The sequence below is a fragment of the Mixophyes fleayi genome, chromosome 6, assembly GCF_038048845.1.
Source record: "Mixophyes fleayi isolate aMixFle1 chromosome 6, aMixFle1.hap1, whole genome shotgun sequence".
Classification (NCBI taxonomy): Eukaryota; Metazoa; Chordata; class Amphibia; order Anura; family Limnodynastidae; genus Mixophyes; species Mixophyes fleayi.
This window is the reverse complement of record NC_134407.1, coordinates 65316981-65342116: the sequence shown is the minus strand read 5'-3', so window position 1 is coordinate 65342116 and position 25136 is coordinate 65316981. Positions and strand designations below refer to the sequence as shown.

The window sequence follows — 25136 nt, the reverse complement described above, 5'->3', positions numbered from 1 at the left end:
AAATATTTAACAAAAAAAAAAAGAATTCTCTCTTACTGCACATCACACAAGTCACACATAATCAATGCTTGGAGTTTGGCAGAATTTGCGGGGTTTTGTTTGTCCACCCGTCTCTTGAGGATTGACCACAAGTTCTCAATGGGATTAAGTTCTGGGGAGTTTCCTGGCAATGGACTCAAAATTTCGATGTTTTGAGCCACTTATGGCAAGGTGCTCCATCATGCTGGAAAAGCATTGTTTGTCACCAAACTGTTCTTGGATGGTTGGGAGAAGTTCCTCTTGGAGGATGGTTTGGTACCATTCTTTATTCATGGCTGTGTTCTTAGGCAAATTTGTGTGAGCCCACTCCCTTGGCTAAGAAGCAACCCCACACATGAATGGTCTCAGGATGCTTTACTGTTCGCATGGCACAGGACTGATGGTAGTGCTCACATTTCCTTCTTCAGACAAGCATTTTTCAACATGGCCCAAGCAATCTGAAAGGAGATTCATCAGAGAAAATGAGTTTACCCTAGTCCTCAGCACTCCAATCCCTGTACCTTTTGCAGAATATCAGTTTGTCCAGGATGTTTTTCCTGGAGAGAATTGGCTTCTTTGCTGGCCTTCTTGACACCAAGCCATCCTCCAAAAGTCTTCACCTCACTGTAGGTGCATATGCACTCACACCTGCCTGCTGCCATTCCTGAGCAAGCTCTGCACTGATAGTGCCCCGATTCCACAGCTAAATCAACTTTAGGAGACGGTCCTGGCACTTGCTGGACGTTCTTGGGCGCCCTTAAGCCTTCTTCACAACTATTGAACCTTTCTCCTTGAAGTTCTTGGTTCCGATAAATAGTTGATTTAGGTGCAATCTTACTAGCAGCAATATCCTTGCATGTGAAGCCCTTTTTATACCTTGCAGGTAACCATGGTTAACAGAGGAAGAACAGTGATTTCAAGCACCAGCCTCCTTTTAAATATTACAATCTGTTATTCTAACTCACTCAGCATGACAGAGTGATCTCCAGCCTTGTCCTCATGAACATTCTCACCTGTGTTAACAAGAGAATCACTGACCTGATGTCAGCTGGTCCTTTTGTGGCAGGGCTGAAATGCAGTGGAAATGTTGTTTTTGGTATAAAGTTCATTGTCATGCAAAGAGGGATTTTTTAAATGAATTGCAATCATCTGTTCACTCTTCATAACATTCTGGAGTATATGCAAATTGCCATCTTAAAAACTGAGGCAGCAGACTTTGTGAAAAATAATATTTGTGTCATTCTCAAAACTTTTGACTATGACTGTATTACGCAGCTGAATAATGTACAACTGCTGTGCTTATACTTAATTTGATAAATCCACCATGCCCTTTCATTCCCTTTTAGGGATGTGCTCTGTAATCAAGCAAACACGTTGTTTTGCAGAATTGTATTGTTGTTTTTATTTATGTAGTGCCAATAATATTACACACCATTGTAGAGAGCACGTCATCATTTACATCAGAGGAAACCAGAGCATGTCACGACTTATGCGTTGCGTACCTGCTATCGTTGGCACTACTCAGAGGAAGGTGCAGAATCTAACGTGCCCCTGGTATTCACCAGGGACCCCCGCAAGGAGGTATGGACTCCGCTGCAGAGACACGCAGGTCGCGGTCCTTCCACGAGCCGGGTAGCGAGGTACGTGAGAAGAATGTCAGACTGACCGGGTCAGTAATTGTGCTGGCAATGGAAGTACACAAGGAATATCCGGATGGATGGTCAGACAAGCCGGGCCGGTAATGTCTGGAAGCGCAGTACAATAGGGAGATCCAAAAGGGGTGGTCAAAACGGTCCGGGTCAGAGGGGTCACAGGCAATCGAGAGAAGTCAGGAACAAGGCTAGGAACTGGAAACACAGGAAAAGCTGGAGGCAGGTTAGACCTGATACTCCGGCACAGGTGTGCACACAGGAAGCTCCTTATAAAGTCTGAGGAGCCAATGGGACTGCAGGGGTCGGCGGCGCTGTCCTCAGCTGCCGCCGGGAGTCTCGAGTAGCGTCCCGCGCAGACGGCCGTGCCGGGCGGCCGGAAGTTCCGCGTCTGGTTGCCAGGCAACCAGACGCGTAAGGGGGAGATGCAGGCGACCGTCTCGAAGAAACAGCGGGATGGCGCCTGACACGCCTGGCACAGCACTTGGAGAAAACCCACGCACTCATGGGGAGGACACACAAACTCCACACGGACGGGAGCTTTGTTGGAAATTATGTAATGACCCCAGTATTGTGAGGCAACAGTGCTACCTACTGTTTAGCAGTGTGCTGTGCGGATTGGTGGATTTATATATAGGAGCAATTAATAAATCTTGGTGATTTATATCATACAAGACTTTTAGTAACGATAATTTGAATTAATCAGTCCATTTGATGAGCAATGCAATTTTGTTTTAGTGTTGCGTCAAACACCAATTACATTCACAATTGATTATCGTAGTGGGGTATTTTGCTTGTTGGAAGTTCTCACAAAGTTTTCTGTAAATCCTGCAATAAGTGGTATCTTAAAATATGGTGACTCAGAACTATTTGTGAGTTCTTAAGACCTACTCACCCATGGTGTTCTTCAGTGAAGTATAAACATCAATTAGGAAATTCCCTGTACACGGTTTTTGATGTTACAGTAACTCACATTACTGCAATCTCAGCTTTTTGACCTGTATCAGATCCCATTAGGACACTGGCCTAAAACTGTGGGTGGAGCTTCAACTTTCTGTGAGATAAGATGTTACTTTTAACAGAGCAGTGGCGGATTCAGGGGGGGGGGCGATCGCCCCCCCCCCCCCCCTAGCAGGGGCTTGCTGCCGACACCTGCACACTGCAGGTCCGTTCAGCAGTGACAGTGTGCTGCGCGGCTGCTCTGATTGTGTTTTAAACACGATCAGAGCAGCGGGACAGCACACTGTCACTGCTGAACGGACCTGCACATACTGTGCAGCCGCCGGCACCCTTAGACATCAGAAAGGGGGGGGGGAGCCTAAATCGCCCCCCCTAAAATCGCCCAGGGTAGGACAAATGTCTAGATCCGCCCCTGTAACAGAGTTACAGTGGAATGTCACCTTGCCTTCAATGTTGTGATTCACTAGTCCTTTAATAAAAAACACTTAATGTATCTGTATAATGTGTAATGTTTTGTGACCTTAATCTGGCTACTCACTCAAGATCATTTATTTGGTTTATCTGCTAAATTTCAACTGTGTGAAAGTGCAAGGCATATATGCCTGCTCTACTGGTATGTCCAGGAGAGTCCTAGTTCCCAAAAGAAGAGGCCATCCTCCCAAATCCTGCCCACTTCCTAGCGAAGGCGTTAACCTATATTTTCCAACTCTTCCAAAAAGTCCAAGAGACTCACGAATTCTGAATAGGTAGGTCTCTCAGACTTCAAAGAAAATAAAAAGGAACTGCGCTCAACCCCAAATTCGGCAAGAGCAGCAGTACTCAGGAATCCCTCCCTGTAAAGCAACCAATATACACACAATGTATTGCGCTCAATCACCTAAAGATTACTGCCAAGCATTCAGGTCTCCCAGACTTCCTCCTGAATAACGTCATTTTTCCACCCCCTGCCATACAATGACCCGGTTCACTGAGTTCCACCTCCCACCTCTCCCTGGATCTCTTGGAGGCCAACGTTTAAAAGTTTGGAAGTATGCGTTAACTTTTTGTTAAATAAGAAAAACTGTGAAAGAGCCTGTTACTGGCATTCATGCCAGAATTTTGACTTGTCACCATTTGTTAAATAGACCCCTTAGTATTAAACAGGCAGGTACTCTTTAACACCAATGCAAAATATTTAAAAATGTTTTCTCACTATTAACAGCATACACTTGTGTCTCAGCAGTCTATTTGTTCCATATAGCAATAGATGTTAAGCTGTCAGGGGTCATTTTCAGTATATTTTGCTATGTACTGAAAATTACACCTGTTAGTGTAATGCTACATGGTTCTGAGCATAAATCCCTTCATATTGTTAATGGCTACAGTGATTCATTTGTTCCATGGCTATGACTACAAATGTGAATGTTGTTTTTTAAACAATGTTATTGAATTGTGTTCTGTTTAGTAAAGGAAAATAATAGATAAACCCACACAACAGATACATTTGCTTCTTCCCTATGTGTATTGATAATAACCTGTCTTCTACATGGATACTGCAGAGGGCATAAGAGAGGTGCTGCATCCAATTATGTGTATTTTAAAATTGAAAGTATATTAAATTGATTTATTTTGTGTTATAACATTGATTACACTCAGTTGAGTATAGGAGGTTATATAGACCCGGCTCTGAATACTGCTGTTATTAATTAATGTTAAATTAGCATATGTAATATACAATATTTTGTATATTTTTTTGCTTTCCTTGATATTATGATTATTGTATTATTAAACCACCACCATTGTCTATGTAGTATACTTCCTATAAACTTTTCAGGTGAATAAGGTGTTTTTTAATTTTTCATGTGTATCTGTGTTATATCATGTTTTCATATTTCTCTTGTAATTAGTTTACATAGTAAATGTCTTTGTAATTGGTATTTTGTCTTGTGCTGTGAATTAAGGGCTACTCTGGTTTGAGTGCAATGCTTTATCTTTGATTATGAAAGGGTTCTTTTTATTTGTTTGCTTTTTTTTGTTTTTTACTAAATAAATCAAAATGTATTTAGCACTGTTTACAAATCGATCTTTACATAAACCTGGAACAAATCACTGCCAGGGCTTAACATTTTCTTTTCTCTTTGCCATTGATAGTCCATGAATGGCTGAAAAATAGACAGGGAACAAAACTCTGTTATGGCCACTTTCAACAAATAATAATACCCTGTCTCACCTTTGTCCAGAGAGAATTCTGTCACCAGTAACCAACCGTGTTTATCCTAACCCATATATCTTACCCCATTATTGCTGCTCTTTAAACAGAATGCAGCAGCCCAGGCCTGAATACACACCAGCAGAAGATGAATGAAGCAGTTGGAAAATAGTACATCCTGTTATTATAATGTATTTCCTTTTTTTTTTCTTCTTTTTTTTTTTTTTACGTTTTTACAATACAAAGTATTATTGACTAACAGTAGGAGACTTCTGGATGAGATCTTGTGAATGAAGAACAGAACACATAGAAATGGTACTGTGAAAAACTCTGGTATTCTACTTATAAAGGATGTTCTATTTAAATCTGTCAAATTTTGAAAATGGATTAACTGTGATTTTTAGAAAAAGTTTCAAAAGAATCATATGTTAAAAGTAATTGTTAATTGATAATGTCACTAAACATATGGTGATGTTATTGAAACACGTTAGTCTAGGTTACGTACATGATGCCTGCCAATTGCCTTGATTTTAGGTGGAACATTCCAGATTCTGCATAACTGTCCTAAAAGCCAGGACTTTTGTCCTGACCAGCGGGAAAGTTGGGAGGTGTGTATTGTTTTGCACTGCTTTGTGCTCCTTCAGCCAGTGTGCATAGCTTTTCAGGCCTTTTTTTAGGATAGAAGAGGAAAGTTAGGGGTGGTCTATTACTTCATAAGCACTAGGTACACTCCCATTAGCACACAGTAATGCCCCCATCAGGACGAGGCCACATCTCGTCCCATTTCCTAGGGTCCAAATGTTAGAAGGTTTGAATTAAGTGTGAGTACTAATTTCATTATTGGCATTCTGGCACATTAGTATGAATTATATACACCATACCTCCCTATTGTCCCTATTTAGGCAGGACAGACCCGTTTTGGGGTTGCTGTCCTGACAGAACTCGACCTTACGGGCAGGAACGTTGGGAGGTATGTGCCACTCACCGCATGCAGCAGTGGCAAGGTTGTTTTGAGTGGAGGAAGATGGCGGCACCCTCATTGTGACATGGTTATACCTCTATTGTGACACAACCACATCCTCTTTCCTGATTGCAAAAAATGTAATGTAGGGATTATGTATGGCCAGTCATTTTATTCTTTTAATTCCCAAATACTATTACTGCCCGAATGAACTTGTTCTGAAGCTTGTACTTTAAGGCACCTTAATCTTTTGCCTCTGGATAAGAGCTCCCTGGCGTTCCAGGGTCCCATAGTAGTCACATAAACTGCTATGACTATAGTTGGACTCATTCTACTAGTGGGTCTTGATCAGTAGAAGTGGTGGTACTTACCTCTGAACACACTGTAGTACATTCTCCTTTTATTAAGTTGTCCCAGGCAGTGCCTAATTATCCAATAGGATGTCTAGGTTGCAGCCTAGGGTGCAAGACATTGGTGGAGTGGTTTGGGGTGCAAAATTGTGAAGAAGTATAAACCAAAATGAATCTTATATTGTAAGACAATAGTTGTTCTCCAAAGTAAAAGGAAAACATGAAAAAATAATGTAAGGTTCTTGACGTATTTCCATGGTAAAAGCTGAAGACAATGAGTCATTCTTGAGGATAAGCAAGTAGGAGAGACAAGGATGGTGAGAGGTGCAGGCGTGACCTCCTATACTAGCTTCACTTTCATATCTTTACCCTCAGTAGCGCTCGTTCATACCTCCGTTCTGTATTAATGAACTGTGTAACAAAGATTGCCATGACCCTTTTAAAAAGCCAAGTGGAGCTGAGTTTAGAAAAGCAAGGGAGCATAAACAATGGTGGGGCATTAAATAGTACATTAGTATAAAATATAAAATTTAAAGTACCCAGCACTTCAAGGTTGAGTCTGCAACTCTAATGGAAAAGTAAAGATATCGCAACTCCATGCTGCAGTGTTTAATTCAAATTATAATATTCGCTATTGACTTATGTACAGTTAGCAAAGAAATGTAACATTTACATTTATGGCAGATAAATATAAAACTATTTCTTTATAAGGAATAAATGTCTCACTCTAGAGTAAAATGGTTACCATTAGATCTCAGCAATACAACGGAATTGTAAGATTTTACAGAAGCCTATACTTTATTTTTAAAAACCTCACATCTTTCCCAATTAGAAAACAGGACAAATAAAACCATGTCCAGATCCGCACATGTCCCCTTCATAGCAATCTACGCCAGTGCTGGAAGTGGGGTGGTATGATATACTGGCACTTCTTCGCCCCACTCCATTACAGGCAGCCAGGGCTGTCAGAATGCCAGATGAACAAGGCGTCGGGCATGATGCCTGAGAGGTGCTCCGCCTGCCTTCCCTGCTTGTCCACCGACCCAGTAAATACATACATAAGTGGTATTCTTTTTTTATTCTATCTAACAAGGTATATATTCATGTGTGTCAACATCAACTTTAAAACCTATCATAATTGCCAAAATGTTGTTATATCTGCTATTAACTTAAAAAGTAAAGTTGGAACAGTAAAAAATGTATCAGAATATATTTTGGCTAGTTAAAGCAGCATTAAGACAACTCTTTTTAAAGTAAGATGCTGTTATGGCAACATTAAACAAAGACGAACTACAGTGTGTGTCTCCATTTTCCTGGGAGTATTCCTGATCAATGTGGTGTCTCTCTTTCTCCTTAGGCCTCCCTTATGGATGGGAAGAAACTTACACAGCAGATGGTATCAAGTACTTTATCAAGTGAGTAGTTGTGTTAAGCAATGTAAGCAGTTTGAGTCACATCTGGCTGGGAATATATAAGAATGCAGAGAGCACGTTACAAAAGTACACAGAGAGAAGGATGCATTTGGCACACAGGGAGTTATACAGACTACTAAAATCTGAATTGCTTTAGAGGGAGAATATTCCCAAACATAGGACTGTGGTATGTGGTGTTTTGGTGACCTCTACAGCGTAAGCAGTGCTGTATTACACACAGACATCCTCATCGGCATAGCATACAATTATATGAAGGATTATAAAATACAAAAGCCTTCATTTGGTATAGACTTGTGAAATATTATTGTGGTTGTCAATCAAAATGAACAAAATAAACTGGTACCCATGTGTACAACCAGTCAGTAGCTGATAATGTAAGCACCTGAAAATCTGCATTACAGTTTTCATTTTTACAATCCTTTAGCCTCCGGGTTCTCGTCTCCCTCTGTCACACATACTGATTGCAATGTACGTTTGTTTTAAAATGCACGTAAATCGGGTATACGTACTCCGCAATGAACGGATATGAAGATAGGTGCGGTGATGAATACGGGTTTAGGTCTACTTTGCTCTACTAGACATCTGCAGAATATGTCCAATACCTATGTGGAATATAGCAAAACAAGGCACAAAAAAAAGCCTATTCAATTAGTGTCACCTGTTAATAATATAGGCATTAAGGATAAAATATAAAAAAGGTGTTTTTGTTTCTCCATGAAATACATTTATTAATTATTTTATGAATGTCGACTCATACATAAAATATCTTTTTTACAATTGCTTCTGATTGAAAACACATGTATTAGCCTGAATACTCAGCTGTCATCACTAGTAATCGGCACTTAGACTAGACCTGTAGCTGGAGCAAGAGATACGGCTGAAAAACAAGATACACAGAGCATGGATCAGACGCCGCAGCGTGCGTTCGAGATTGCCACGCCCCCTACTGTACATTGACTACGGACAAACACCCCGTTCCCTCCCTGAAAACATAGGCTGTAGTAAGTGTCCTTTGCAATTAAAGATGAATTGAATGTTGCTGCATTCTCTGGCGTAAAGAGCCGGTTCTGGGCATTTGCACAGTGATTTTTGCAGATTGTACGCACAAAATCGCTGTTTAAGTCCCTTAATGAATCGGGCCCTAAGTTTCCTCTGCGTTTAGTTATTTCATTTAATAGAACTATACAGAGCAAAAAGAGCAGAAATATGAAAAATGCATTTAACAGTGGACATACGTCCTAATGCAAAAACTTGTTTCCCACATGACATAGGTGCTGCATGATTCCATCTGGAAAGCCTGTGTGTACTATGTATATTATTATCGAGTTTAGTAACAACCTGAAATTAAAAAAAAAAAGGTTCTCATAGTTCACTAAACCTGTCGGATGCATGTTTTTTTTCACTTAATAAAAGCATATAAATAATTTAATTTTAGGCTACCACCAAAAATGAAGCTACAAACTATCTACAATTCGTATCGTACACCAGTTCAGTTAGCGATGTTCTATTTGATGCTTCATAGTTGCCCTGACAATGGCAATGTTGGCCATGGTTTTTATCACAAATGTTTGGACATTGGTTTAGTCCACATCCTGTGACGTTTGTATTAAGTAGTTAAATTCACCTGTAGGTTAGCTACTCTATGTAAACTAGATTGATTATTGAATATGGACCAGTGTGCCTGATACACCAAATCTTATTTATAAGATCCACTGAAATTGAAGCTTGGGAAGTATCACTTTAGTTACAGGACAAACCCCCTGGCCTAGTCCTCTTTGTTATATTTAGGCATAGGCACTGTAAATGAGAATGAGATTTTATTCTGTGAAAGGGCTGTGCCTATAGGTTCCAATGATGTAAATCCAGCTCTAGAAATGTTTCAAGTTACTTTTAAGATAAGAGTCTAAAGAGATAATGTGGAAACAATAGTAATGATAATAATAAAAAAATAATATTGCAAAAATAATTCTTATGTTTAATACAATCTAGTTTGATATTTACTTGGGCCAGTGTGACACCATTTTGGATGCTAGACCAGTAAGGTTCAGCTTGGTCTGCCTGTGTTTCATTTAAATAGATGCATAAAAATGAATCTCAAATATTTCATGTGCAGAGGAAAAAAAGGTAATTTGTTTTTTTTTGTTCAATATTAGCAAAATAATCAGAAACACCTGCTTCTGACAGGTGTCCCACTGATTCCCCTCATTATTTTTCTCATGAAGTGTCCCTATGTGTATTATGTCCTTGTACCGTTTTAAAAACTGTTTTCCCTTTTTTCCATCCCATGTGTAATTACAATCAAATAAACCGCAGGCAGCCTGTAGAAGATGGCATGCATCAAGCAGAAAATTTCCTTCATCAAATAGTTTAGAAAAGGAAAAACAGAAAGACAGTTTAATATATTAACACCGTACTTGCCAGTTAGACTGTGTTTCTTGTAGATAAATAATGATATAACTAGAAATCATGTTGGAATTATGTTCAGTGTGGGCATTTCTTTGTGTTAGTTTTCTGATTTCATAATGCAGAACGATGCCTATTTAACCCCATAAGACTGGAGGTGATTATGACCAGAGCCTCTTTATTTTCTAAATGTTCTCATGCAACAATTGATCTTTTTTTACAGAAAATATATGGGGTTTTTTTCCTCGTAGTATATTGGAATAGATAGTTTTTTATTTTACTGTAGTTAGCTATTGAAAAACATTAGAAAAAAAAACTAGCTCAGTTAAATATTCGCCATCTTCTGCATTTTCACATTTTGCATCGGATTTTGGAAGTGTATTATTGACCGTTGTGGGTCCCAACTGTCAATGCAAATTTATAAATACAATGCAGACTGGATTTCTGTAGAATGATGTAGCAAAAGCCAGACTCAAAGATTGTATTCCTGGTGTTTGGCATCTCTGCAAACTGGCCTGTTCTGTGGCAGAACTTGATTTGCACAAAATGTTACCATGATTTTACTCACCTCTGACTGAGAGCATACCCAGAAGATCAAATGTATCTAATGTAAATGTATTTGTCTAATTTTCCCAAGTGTAGGGACTTTAAAGCCTTTGGAAAGTTATGATTTTAATGTTTTCACTTTTGTAGCTAGAGAACATGATATTTTTATACTTATATATGTATTTTATGTATATTAAGTTTAATGGAATATACAGTAGATATGGCAGACTATCGTGATTGTGATTATGGAGTTTTCAAATATCACCACTTGAACTACCTATGTTGTTTTTCACTACACTTTCATGTATTTCACCCTCTTCATACAAGATGTAAACAATATAGCTAGTGATACTGAAAGAGTAGTTTAGTGACAGATTTCAGGGACCAATAGAATACGGGATGGAGACATGCTTTACAATTTCTAAATTAGCTTTTGAATGGCTTTTTAGATTGATTGACATATCCTTTGCACAAAATTGATTTTGTGAAATATTGTAGATATGATGTAGAAATTGACTTTGAGGACTAATAATTATGTGGTGTGTGACAGAAACTAGTGAATGATACTGACATTTTTATACCACTGTTGTTCAACCGGCAAAACACTTTTTTATATATTTAAACTTATTTTGTACACACAATAGATTACTTTTATTCACACAATTTAGAGATACAAAATTGTGCTTTACTAATTCCTGTAAAATGACATTTATTTAACACAACTGATTTAGTGGTTACAAAATAATGTTTTTTGCATTTTGTTATGACATTACCGTGAAACAAAATTGTTTTGTATAAAAATAAATGTTGTGGCTAAAAGACTTGACAAATTGGTTTTCAGGCTGCTGTTATAGTACTGTTAGAACAAATCAATGGAGTCTTGCAGCATCATCAGTCCCCACTAAGCCTTACTAAGTCTGTAATTCTAATATATTAAAATATTTGCATATATATTTGTATATGATAATAGTGACTTTAATGTAAAGTGTGCAGGCCTACATTTCATGCCTAGTGGGGGAAGGTGAGGTAGGAAAAGAGTAGGTGGGTGGGGTTTGATTAAAGATCTGCGCCATCAAGTGGGCAGCGGAACTGCATCATGCCCCACCCACCTTAGTAAACTGGAGGTTTCTGTGTTGGGCGGAGCTTAATGACACAATTCACAGCATGTCCCTGCCCACCCTGTGGCTAGTAAGCACTCACCAATATGGCCTACTAGCTCATGAGTTCCGCAGCTACCTGGGCATTCTGGGAGAGTAGGCAACTGTGATGTAATGTTCATACTAGGATATTTGTCGGAGAACAGCAAGAAAAAGTGTTTCCAAAACAAATACTGAAGCTTAACAATATAGCAAAAGTGAAAGTAAGCATAACTTGATTTCTCAAGATAATTCCCTATATATAGAATCTTTTATGCATGACCTGAAATGCTTTCATAATTACTTGTGCCACTATGTACCATCTCTTGTCTTCCTGATGTTTTTAGGCTTCCTGCTGCTTTCTCATCAGGTAACACTTTTTAAGATGTTACTATGGTTACAGGAACATGTCTTTTTAGAAGTCTGCTCTCTTTGAAAAATGTATATAGTCTATTTGTTATGTATGAATGTACATCCCTTATCTAAGTTAATGTTTTGATGTTTATTATTTAAAACACCTATATACATTTACAATCACCTTTGTGACCACATTATTATTACTGTTATTAAGCCATAAAGCCCCAACAATGTCAAGCGCTGTACATTGAGGGGTTGATGGTATAAATAAGTAACATGTAATGACATGAAACCGAAGGTAATGAATGAGACCGTTTAAGATGTATGCGGAAAACTTGATACATAATGTAGCTGAATAACAGTTGTTGCTGGTGGTAGGGAAGTGCTCTGTCTCAGATTTGTTCCTGCTTACTTCCCTATGGTACACAAGAAAATTATTCTGACAGAGACAGTTGTATGGCTCACGTTTCCATTACTTCTGGATCACAGAATTTTATTCCGTAATACATATATATTTTTGCTCTGCATACATCCACATTGAATTATCAAGGTTTCCCCACACATGCAGCTGTAGCTAGTGTCAAAGGGACACCTGGCAAATCATAATTGTATTGCTGTGTGCAGTTCCTGAGTTATAACCTTGAATTGTCTTACCATGCTATCATTAAATTGTTTGGGTTGTAACACGATTAGCAGTCCCACACTGAAAAGGGCTGGAGATCTTCCTGGCACCACTAGGCTATGTGGATAAAGGTGTAATGGAAAAATTGTGACTTCTGGGGGTAAATGTATTAAGTGCCGATTTCTGCAAGTCGCCGGAAATCGTTGAGTTTGCAGTGAAAGTGTAAAGCGGCAATGACTTTAAAGGCAATGTTTTGCGTTTTAAGCCATCAGCGCTTTAAATTTTAACTGCAAACTCGCCAATTTCCGGCGACTTGCAGAAATCTGCACTTAATACATTTACCCCCTGGAGGTATACCCCTGCTCATTATATAAGTTTAGTATAAGTGAATGCACACAAAGGTTATTTTATTTATTTATTTTAAATTAAAGACTTCCCTACACATCCTTATTCTCCACTTTATTATAAAATACATTCTTATCTCTTAGACCTAGCTGTAGTACAATAGCAAAGTTGGAATCCATTGAGACATTATATAAGATAAAAACATTAAAGGTTGCCACAAACTTCTCACTACAAGCTCTGGTACAGAATAACCACTTGTGACTGACTTAGCAGTTGTTCACTCGTCTGGACATTTCATGTCCTAGTCATTCTACACCAGGGGCAATGAGCAGATTTCTTCCCATTATAGGGATTTTTTATTTTATTTCCTCTCAAATATCAAGAAAGAAGAATCTTTATTGGACTTGTTTTAGATTTTAATAAAGTGTTAAAGGAAGATTTTTCTGGAAGTCTTTAATTAAAGTTTATTTTTAACATTTGTGTATGTGCATTATTAAATTATTTATTCTATATTTGTATTATAATCAGGGGACCCCTTATGATTATGCTGGGACTACTGTGGAGTCAAAGTTGTCACACCAGGGATCCTGATTTTTTTCCATTACCCCTTATCCACAACCCAGGGGTATGAGAAAGATCCCAAGAACTTGTAAACTCTGCGCTGATAGTCTTTGTCAGGGAAGGCCTGGGTGCCGACCATTCTGAGCCTGGTTCTCTCTATTACAGGGAGTTATCTGTTGTGGTGTGATTAGGTCCAGCCTTTCTAGTTTGTTGCTAGTTTCCACTCTAGCAGGGGGACCCCAAATTTGTTGTTTCCCTGTATTAGTTCAGCCAATCCAGGTCTTCTAGTTCTGGGACTGATTAAGGATTTTAAAAGGAGGCCACTCTGCCCATATTTATTGCAGGGCTCCAACATTCATTTCAACTGGCTTGACGGCACATGCACATCTTGATTGCTTTAATATGACACCTGGTGGTAGATAAGGAGTACTGCATGTAAATAAGGTAATTAAAACATAACACTTTGCATTGCGTCACGTGTGTTTTACATTGTGTTTTCTTAAAGCAGCATGGCACATTACATGAATGGTATCCTGACTTTCCATGCTGGACATAACATAACCATTCCCACTGCTGTAACCTCTGAATATTAGTTGTGGCATACTGTCAGGAGCAGCGGACACAGACCCACTCCACCGCAACACACTTTCCCTTTCACTGGACACCTTCGAGCAGCCAGACAGGTAGCTTGACGTGCAAACATATGATCGCATTTCAGTCAAATCTGGCTGTGGAGACGTGGCTCCAAGGGATAGTTTGGATTGGCTGTGTGCACCTTTATAGTGCAGGCAGCTCTAATACTCACTGCCCATTATAGGTGTGGTGTATCTAGCCTGTGGGGATTCCTGTTTGTTGTCTGCTTTGATTCCACCCTGACCTCTGCCTGGTTCTGATTCTTTGAATTGCCATCTGCCTGGACACTGACTACTATTAAGATTGTCATCTGTCCTGACCTTTGCCTGGACCTTGGACCATGTTTTGCCTACTATTGCCAGTGCAAGTACCTGCAGTTCACCTCTGTGTATGTTTTATTTTTGGACTTGCACATCTGTTTTGGCGTTTGTATCTCCAATATTCTTCTGTGCCAGCACTTATCTCAGAATAAGCCTCGACTACCACGTACACAAGACCTGGGGTAACAGGGTACTGGAGAGCACATCCATCTCTAAGGAAAGGAAGGCTGTTTAAGCAAAGCCCATGAATAGCCAGGTTGTAGAGGTTTATTTTGGAAATTTGGTGCCTGGCATCCACACATACCTTGCAGTAATCCTATTTTTTGGAGAAGGCAAACCTGTTTTTTCAACCCGTAAGGGTTGCTGCCTTTTGGGATGAATACTGATTTGGCAAAATGGGGATGTATCTGGTTTATTAAAGGGGAGTATTTGAGCATATTATGGGTCTATTGGGGTGGGCTAATTTTGTTCCAACTTATTTTCTTTTTATATGTTGTGAGGTATGCTGAGTATTGTAATTGCTGCTGCTGTGTGTTACTTTGTAAATAATCTCCAACCTAAAAAACTTTTCAGCACTGAGTATGAGTAAAGCACAAGGCTAGAAGTTACTGAGGAACTGCCTTCCCTAATTACAAAATCGAAATGACAAAAAAATGGTGCAACTGCGCTATAACAAAATATGTAGAGATTTGTGGATATTGATTGCAATAATTTTACTATACAACGTATAAACATCAATTGCCGTATGAGCTCATATAGTCTAAAAACTATTTATCCAAATTATCCAAATGACACAAACACATGTGCAAATATAAATCAGAGCAAACAAACCTCTAATACATGTACGGTAATATGTTAATCACTTCAATGCTTCTATTTAGTCAGTGGCCAGCTGACTGAAAGCTTAGTGGAACTCTGTTTTCAAGTTCAATCATTAATTGTTTCCAAATGTTGAATATTGATCCACGGGAAAAATGTTCTTCCGCATTTTTAGCAAAATTATGAGTCCGTAGAATACCCTGCACTATAAGTGCAACGTGAAGGGAACAAAAACCCTATATTGAATGCACAGAGTTCTGTTTATTAAAATAGTACAGAATGTGTCATCCAAAATCACAATGGGTCAGGAAACAACATATCTCTTATATGTACTTGTTAAGTTGTTCAACGTGCCCAAGTTGTTCAGAAATTGATCAGTCTCAAAAGGTGACAGTCTGAGATTGTAAACAGGCTTTGTGTTTGAGGACAAGATATTACTCACGTACGATCCTCTGTGCCCACAATTGCTGTGTTCGGCTGATAGCAAGGTAACACTCATACACTCCTCCGCAAATAATCTCTTGCTGTGTTATCCACCGTCAGACTGCAGACTTTATAGACACCCTTTAGTGACTCAAAACTTGGCCTACTGAACATGCTGAGAGAAGAAAGAGACCGGACAAGCTAGTATTTAGCAAGAGCAAACTTAAAAGTTTACCATTAACCTTTTCTGTGTATCAGACTTCTGCCAGGAAACACTGAGAGGCATGTATGAATACTGGTACACATGAAAATGGTATCATCTTTAGCAACCAATCAGATGTATGTATCTGAGTTTTTATACGAAAATTATAAAATGTTATTGGAAGGTTTCAGAAATGTTACCCATTTAAATGCTCCTTCACATTTCTACCAGCAATTTCACATTGCTTTTGTAGCTCTGGGTCATCGTTTTGGGAGACGGGGTAGAAAAAGATGAGGTGAGCAGAGCTTGATGATGTGACATGTCCCCCACTCACCAGGGGTTTAACTAAACATTATTTTACCATGCATTTATAAGAGCGATACTTAGTTGACATAGTGAAATGAGACTTTACTGGGACTTTTTATAATTGTAATTGTTACAGAGTTGTTGGGTAATAAATATAGTTGTATACATTCCACATCAAATCAACACAATTTTAGAAAAAAAATCTACCTTACATTCTCTAATTTAAATTAAATTTGGTATAATAAATGCTGCCATGGGTGTTAAGAAAACCCTCAAATCTTAGGCTGATATGTACACTGGTTTTGAAGTTTTAGATGCCTTTAAAACTGCAATTTTTTAACGGAAAAAAGAATTGCGCAAATTCTCCCAGTCTGATATTCCTCTGTATTTAAACACTCCACTTTTTCAAATGTGACACAAATGGTCCAGGGCAGGGTAAGCTTAATTTAATGACTTATGGGCTTTTCTTCAATAATTAAAGTCCAACCAAACCTAAGCTGTCCCCTTAAAAGGCGGGCCTATACTAAACAATTAAAGTGCCTTTCCACGTGGAGTATCTTTCCACTTAAGTTTGCACGCCTGCGCGGAAGTGAGAGCAGGCGTTATCTGTAGTATCTCATCTCCAAACACACCTGTAGAGGGACGTGGATTCCTCTAATGAAGTTGACTGGAAAAAAATATTGTTTTGTTTATTTTCTCAGATGTGTAGCGCCTCAATAAATACAATTTTCATGAATCACTCAAAAGTGAAAGATCTTGTAGCAGATGATCCCAAAATAAAACTTTGGGGATTTATTCACAACACTATGAACAATTTTTTAGATGTTTTTCAAAAATTAAAAATATGGCTTTTTGAGAAAATCAAAATTGTGATTTTGAAAATTTTATAATTTTCATTTTTCTTGAAACATACTACTGTGTTTATATATTACATACAAGCCCATAAAAGAGGTTTAAATGGAGACCTTGCTCAACTCTCTATCTTACTTAGGTGAGCTACAAATGCAATTTAAAATAAATGTTAATAGCAAATTTTTTGTTAAACAATTCCAGCTTTAAAGGCATATAACTTCAAAAGCAGTGTACATAATACATATCAGCCTAAGATTTGGAAGTTTTCTTTACACCCATGGCAGCATTTATTACACCACATTTTATTACAATCTGAAACGGTCAGTTTGAATCCCTGTGTTGATTTGATGTGGAATGACCTATATAGGACTCATGATATCCACCTGATCCTGGATTAAATATTACTAACAGCTAACATTATTTGGTACTTGTTAATTATACGGATGCAACTTGGAAAATAAAAAATAAAGAATATGGACTCTGAACCCATTTGTCATTCCAGCGGAGGATTTGGTAATGTTTAGCGTTAATATAGAGATGAAGGTACTGTTGAACTGAATATCTTTCCATCTATGTTTTAACTCTTATTTTAATGGTTACAGCTTTTTTTTCAATAATACATTTCTTGGAAGAAATAATCTAAACAGGCTGCCTTATGCTCTTTTATGTCCCTGGCTTACAGTTTGCAGGCAAAACTGCATTGCATGTCATGTTATTCCCTATAAAAAAGGGATACAGTATCTTTCCTACAAATATTTGTGCCAAACGTCATACCAGAAATGCTCTCAGTAAATAAAAGTGCAGGATTTAAGTTTTAATATTGCAATAACTGCCAATACAAGAGGCCATATCCATGATCTCCCAAAAGCATGCCCCCTTCTGACATGGGCAATTATGAGGAGGCCTGCAAAAATCAGTATTGTTGGCAGGTATCACATCAGAGTAAATTAAGCACAGAACATTTCTCTTAAATATGATGGGGCTGATGCAGAGTTGGACACAAAACAGAGTAACTTACTCTCAAAAAAAAGAGTACTGAAAAGTAGAGTATTTCTGCCCCTATGCAGAGCCATACGCATGCATTGGAAGAATATGTGCATGGTTTACGATAAGTCCTCATCAGCCCGTATTTGTCCCTGCCTTATAGCAGATGCAAAATATATACACCTCCTAACTGGCATACGTACATGTTTCTGCAGGTATGCATTACCCAAATGTGCGTTAACCCACCTTGTACTCAGCCTACGTTTGCATGCCCCTTCCCTCCACTGTCCCGCCTCTACAGGCGCAGGTGGGTGTAAGTGCCAGAAACATATGCGCTTTCCAGGCGTGATTCACGAAAGATATTCTGCTCAAAGTGTTGTACATACCACTTTGCATTAGTCCCAATATGTTAAAAAAAAAAAAAAAAAGCTGTAAACTTATACACAGCAAATATTTGCTGTTATGTTATTTTGTCACTACTGGTGTTAACTCATTTATATTATCTGTGATTTTAGCGTTCTTTTTTCCAACTTTATTCCGGACACATGAATATATTACTCTTTTCTTTTCCACTAGATAGTGCAAATATTTTTTATCAGTTTTCCTGAATAATATTTCTGTAACTTAATTTATACATGACATTTCAATTTTAATTTTTAATTAATGAACAAATTGAACAATGCTTTGAAGACATCTTTTCAGTTTAAATGGATATAAAATACAGTGTTCGGTTTTACTCAGGTCTTCCATTGCAGCTTTACTATAAAGCCATAGTTGCTCGGGAATTAGAGGCAGAGCTTATTGAAGAGCAGAGAAAACTTCCCCAAGGGCTACTTGTATTATACAAATGGTGTCATCAAGCGCTGCCCACCTCAGTGAACATGGAGAGGCGCAGTTGGAATTTGATATACATTAATGTTTTTTGCATAAGATACACATTTCCCTACTGCGCATGCTCACCAAAATTGTATACACATACGTCTCTACATAGATCTTTTGCCTATAATTCAAATCCATCCCCTTACTCCTGAAAAGGAGTGGACATAGATACATCCGCAGATGCACCTTTCAGGAAGTCTGTCTCTTAAGGGTACTGGAGGGTTGGTGCAATGGGGAAAAACAACATGACATTTAATTACATTATTATATTGTATACAAATAGGGTGATGTGACTTTTGCGTTTATTACCAACATTGTCGAGTCACATCTGTACAGTCTTGAAAACATGACTTGGTAGAATTGCTACTGTTTCTGAAATGAACGACCTTGAAATGTGTCCAACATGTATATCTGTAATAACGCTTTTTGTTACATACATTCAGTGCACAAATGCGTCCAAATCTGAGTGGGCAGGGGAGCGTGCTGATGCAATTAGCATCATCGTACACCCACTTTATGGTTAAACCCATCCCGTCTTTTCACACCTGCCCTCTACATATCCCACTTGTTACGTCCATATTTATTGTAAAAGTCCATAACTAAAATCATGCTGTGTTTTCAAAAACTCAAATAGGAAAAAAGCAGCAACCTCTACTGAGTAAAAGATATATGAATATAATTTTGTTTACCTACTCCACGGCAACGCTCACAATGGGTTACTCAGCTGAGTTGTAGACCGGAATATTTTCCCCACCTGGAGAGTATATAAGGTGGCTCCTCCTCCATCCTGGCATTTTTTTTCCTGTCTCAGTGAAGTGTAGCGTTTTTTGTTTGTCTATGGTTTCAGGGCTTACCTGCATCTAGGTCTGCCTTTTTCTCTGACGCTTCCCTGACTACAAGTGGAGTAGCAGTAGCTGGCCTGTGCAGTTCTGGAGCCTGGTGTTAGTCGTCCCCCCTCCTCTGAATCAAGGAGCAGCAATGGAACTGTGAATAAGGAGGCCGCTGTCCGGTTCCTGTGGAACGCCGGTGTTACAGGTTTCTCTCCTATATAGAGGAATGTATGTTTAAGATCTGGAGACACTTTTATGGATGACATATATAGTGTTTTTATATACTGAATGACTAGCTGCAGACTCAGAGCCGTAACTTAAATTTTTAGCGCTTGGGGCGAGAATGTCAAATGCCTCCCCCCTGGCCCTAAATTTTAACCAAATTAACCTAAATTATCCTTCGACTGCGCCCCTCTTCAGTGTTGCGCACTGGGCAGTCGCCCCTATCGCACAGCCCTAGTAACGGCCCTGTGCAGACTGGTCTCACAAAGGTGATGTCACGGCTGGAACTCCTTATACACAGCTAATGCCCATAAGGAGGGGTTTATTGTTTTCATCAGCTGCATGTATACCTCAGGACTCCAGAAAGGATATACCTGCACAGATAGACCAGGAGCCCACCCTAAAAAAACTGAAGGACACTCCAAGGTAAGCCCTTAGTAGGGGTGTTTTGTATGAATTTGCTTTAGGTAGTTAGGTACTTTAGTATTTTCTTGGATTTGTTATGTACATTATCCCTATGGAACCTGTGCAAGGAGAAAGATCAGGCAAGGCTAACAATCGTGTCTGTACAGCCTGTGATTTTAGCTAAAGATTATGTTGGGACTTTATGTGTGTCATGTGTCCCTAAAACTGGAAGATCCCCAACCTCCAGAGCAATTTAAACCATTCTTCTCATGGATGATGAGAGCAATGTAGGATATTTGGCCCCAAGAACAGGAAAAAAGAGTGGTAAAGCCCCAAGCGAGGAGGACATTGAGGACGAGTTACCCGGCCCATCCACTGAGTCCGTCGGCTCATTATGGGATGTAGAATCCATATCTGATAATGAGGGTGAAATTGAGGAAGATCCTAGGACTTTTAATCTGGACACAGTGAATGTTATCCTGAAACACATAAATAAGTTGTTGGGTATTGAAGATGTACCAACCCCAGCTAGACCGCAGGATGCACTATTTCTAGATCATCCAGCGAAATCTAGGGTGTTCCATACCCATAAGGTTATAAAAGAATTAATTTGTTAAAGAATGGGAAACCTTGGATAAAGGTTACCTTAATATGAAAAGATTAAACAGGATATATCTCTTTCAAGATGAGGATGCATTAAAATGGTGCTCTGTGCCTAAAGTGGATTCTGCCATAGCCGGTCTGTCAGCAAAAACCTCTCTCCCTTTGGATGATTGAGGTCCATTGAGAGGCATCATGGACAGGAGAATGGAAAGCTCTTCAAAAGATTACGCAACTCCTCTGGAATCAGGGGTAGCTATTGCCTCAGTAACCAGAACCCTCAGACTGTGGGCCAACATCTTGCATACGGATATTGAGGATAAAATCAGCAGATTATATCTGTTAAAAGCCATAGAAATTATTTTTCAGGCCTGTCTACGGTACAAGCATCTAAGAATATTCTCGGACTACAAAATGGTAGTGGCCTTTATAAGCAAATAAGGCATTACCAAAAGCAGAGCAATGACAACAGTAGTGACCACCCTAATGGGGTGGGCAGAAAGGAACCTGAAATCACTCTCAGCCCTCCAAGTGGCAGGCAAGGACAATGTCCTGGCAGACTACCTAAGCAGGCACAAAGTACATTGAGGAGAATGGACTTTACATGGGGAAGTTTTTCAGCTAATAATTCAAAAGTTTTGGATTCCCGAAATAGATCTTATGGCAACGCGGGACAATATCATGATATCCCAGTTCTATTCCCGTTAAAAGGACAGCAAGGCTTTTGGGATAGACACCCTTTTGATAGCATGGGACTTCAATCTCGGGTACGTGTTTCCTCTTTTTCCAATCATTTCTCAGCTACTGAGGAAGATAAAGAAGGAAAAGGCAGAGGTGATAGCAGTCCTCCCATGTTTGCTTTGTTGCCCCTGGTTCCCTGTAGCGAGGAGAATGCTGCAGTGGCATATACGGCTATTGCCAAACAGACCGGATCTCATATACCAGGGCACAGTTTTACATTCAGACCCAGACTCCCTTTATTTGATGGCCTGGTGACTGAGCGGTTGCTCTTAAGACTCAAAGGTGTTTCGGACGAAGTGGTAGACATATTAGCTCAAGCAAGGAAAAAGATCTTGTCTACAATTTACTACAGGATCTGGGAAAGATTCATTTTCCGGGCAAAGGACAGGACAAGTAATCCCATGAAAACCAGTGTTCTGGTGGTCTTAGAGTTCCTTAAAGATGGCTTTGCTAAGGGACTAGCTCCCTCCACATTGAAGGTACAGATATCCGCTCTTAGCATTCTGCTTGATACCAAGCTGGCATCACGAAAGCTTATTGTTCAGTTTTGCCAAGCAGTGAAGAGGTTGTGTCCGAGAATAAAACCATTCCTAGCCCCCTGGGATCTTTAATACAGTTCTGAATGCTTTAACTGAAGGTCCATTTGAACCAGTACAGAGCATTTCTCTCAAATGGCTCACTCTAAAAGTACTATTTCTAGTGGCAATCACCTCTGCTCGTTGAGTGGGAGACATACATGCTCTATGATGTGAAGAGCCCTTTCTCAACATTGATATGGACAAAGTGGTTTTAAGAACTAACCCAGGTTATCTACCAAAAGTGGTCTCTTCCTTTCATATCAATCAAGAGTTCTACCATCACTCTGCGCACACCCAACTAATGAAGAAGAAAAATGGCTTCATACTCTGGATGTGGTCAGAGCAATATCTGTATATATACATATTGCTAGAACACAGTCTCAGAAAGACAAAGCAACTATTTGTACTTCCAGAGGGGTCTCACAGAGGATGTGCTCCTTCCAAACCCACATTAACAAGGTGGATTAAAGAAGTAATTGCACAGGCTTACAGGGGGAACAGGCGTGAAGTGCCAGATCTGTTGAAGACGCACTCAACGAGGGCCGTGGTTACCTCCTGGACACACAGGGGGTCCAGACATCAGCGACAGACATATGCAAGGCAGACAGGTGGTCATCAATGCATACCTTTTCTAAACATTATGTACTGGATGTATCGGCCTCTGCTGATGCACAGTTTGGAAGGAAAGTCCTCCAACAAACTGCTTAAATAAATATTCTTCTGGGTGTCTATGTGTTGACTATTTATTGTCCACCCTACTATTCTTAACTGCTTTTGTATATCCGATAGTGAGGGCTGCCATGGAGTAGGAAAAGGAAAATTACAGCATTATACTCACGTTGATTTCCTTTCCTTGAAATACTCCATGGCAGCCCTATGTTTCCCACCCGTGTTCTATAGTTATAGATCAGGAAGTTACTAAAGACACCAAAATAGAGGAGGGAGCCACCTTATATACCCTCCAGATGGTGAAATGTTTTCCTTTCTACTACTCATACTGAGTAGTATTAACCCATTGTGAGGGCTGCCATGGAGTATTTCAATATTTCAAGGAAAGGAAATTAACGTATAATTCTCTAATTTTCTCAACATCACCTTTCTGATCTATGCCGTTTGTTGTAGTTCCATTCTGTTATCTTGAAGATTGCAAACCAGTCACTCAGAAAGGGATGAAGGGCAGTGCACAGATGCTTTAAGTTTCATACATCTAATTCCTGAATGACGCGTGATAGAGGTGCTCCTGTCATTGTACAGCATAAAACATGTCAGTCTTTGGGAGAATAAAATGTGTTTTCAACAATTTAAAAAAATTACTTAAGATCACAGGTGTACAACCTTTTTTGGTCCAAGATCCGCATAGGGAGATTGAGGGGGCTGCACTAAAGCTTAAACATGTAAAATATGTAGAATTTACTGCAGGAAAAGAGGAGCCACTTTGTGAGCTGTGTATTTAAGTGCAGTTGACCCCTCCTCCACTGGACACAGCAGCAAGGTAACAGGTACTGGAGTGGCCGGTGGAGGAGAAAAGACCAGCACCTTGATGCTCCCCCTTCAACACACACAGCACCTTAGTCCTGCAAAAGAACTTATACAGGTGGTGGTGGGCCTCCAGTGCTGAAAAGGCCGGAGCAGAGAGCTCCCCTTTTGCCCTGGACCCTTGGTGGTCGTTACTTAGGTTCCTGAAACACAGGATGCCCGCAGCAGCAGAATATACAAAGTGGAGTTTCTACCTACTTTTGGGGTACCCTGATAGGGCAGATATGCAATATATTGTTTTGGTAACCTTTAGTAAATGATAAACAGAGCTTAGAAAAATAGGTTTGTTTAGTTTAGGGGGAATAGGTGATCTAAGTAATATGTTTAAAATATCCAAGGTCAGTACAAATATTTGTCTAATGAACTCACACCAAGGACCATAGAGAAGACATGGGGTCATCGGTTGGTTATAGAATAAAGCGGGTTGCACCATGAGTCTAGGAATGGGTTCTTTATTGTAAGGGTTGTTGGGCTGTAGAATTTCATAGTACATGGTAATAATGATGGTAAATTCACTTATGTAATTTGGAAATGGTATATGGAGCTTCAGCACAATTAGAATGTATAAAAGTTTGAAGTTGATTGACCTGTGTCTCTCTTTTCAACCTTCTTTTTGTAGACCCCACCATCTGTGATACTACAATATCATTGTTTTGTCATTTCTTTGAAAATGCTAAGTATGACTGACATAATACTCCTGTACCCCACACATTTTAGAGGTTGTTCCCCCTCCCCCCTCAAAAAAGCCAACAATTACTTTTAAAGATATGTTATACCTTACTCACTTAAACATTATTTTCCTTCTTCTTATAAATTAATAGCAATTGATCTTTTATAAGACTAAAAGCTAATTAAAATAGTTTGTCTAAGTTTATCCATATTTAATTAGCAATTAACCACTCTCTTAAACTTTGATACAACATGAAATAATATTTTCCTCTTTTAAACAGAAAATAAATTTTTCAGGCATGTTGCAGGAGGTCTGTGGTTTTTTACATGCAATTAGATCTTCTGAGATTCATCAAACAGATGAGATTGACAGGGAACCAATAGAATCTTGAATGCCAAGTATAATTAAGCAAATACTTTTTGACCTTGCTTTATTCAACTTCACCTTTCGTAGTCAGATATTGGAGTCTCCCGAGCTATAGTTGAAGGAATACAGTTTGGATTTGAAGACTCCAGGATATGTTTGAAGCCACTTTTACAAAGTTGCTTTTATCTCAACGAGTTCTAAAGTAGAAAACATGTTTTTATGCCATAGTAAAATATATACA

General features: G+C 39.1%; 1 protein-coding gene across 2 annotated transcripts in view; it reads left to right on the top strand.

Annotated features, from left to right (window-relative positions):
* Positions 1–25136, top strand: part of STXBP4 (syntaxin binding protein 4) — a 127265-nt gene that overhangs the window by 85671 nt on the left and 16458 nt on the right. For both annotated transcript variants that reach the window (XM_075216754.1, XM_075216753.1), the window contains one exon: positions 7484–7541. In XM_075216754.1, coding sequence (XP_075072855.1) covers positions 7484–7541 — 58 coding nt within the window. The remainder of the gene's footprint in view (positions 1–7483; positions 7542–25136) is intronic.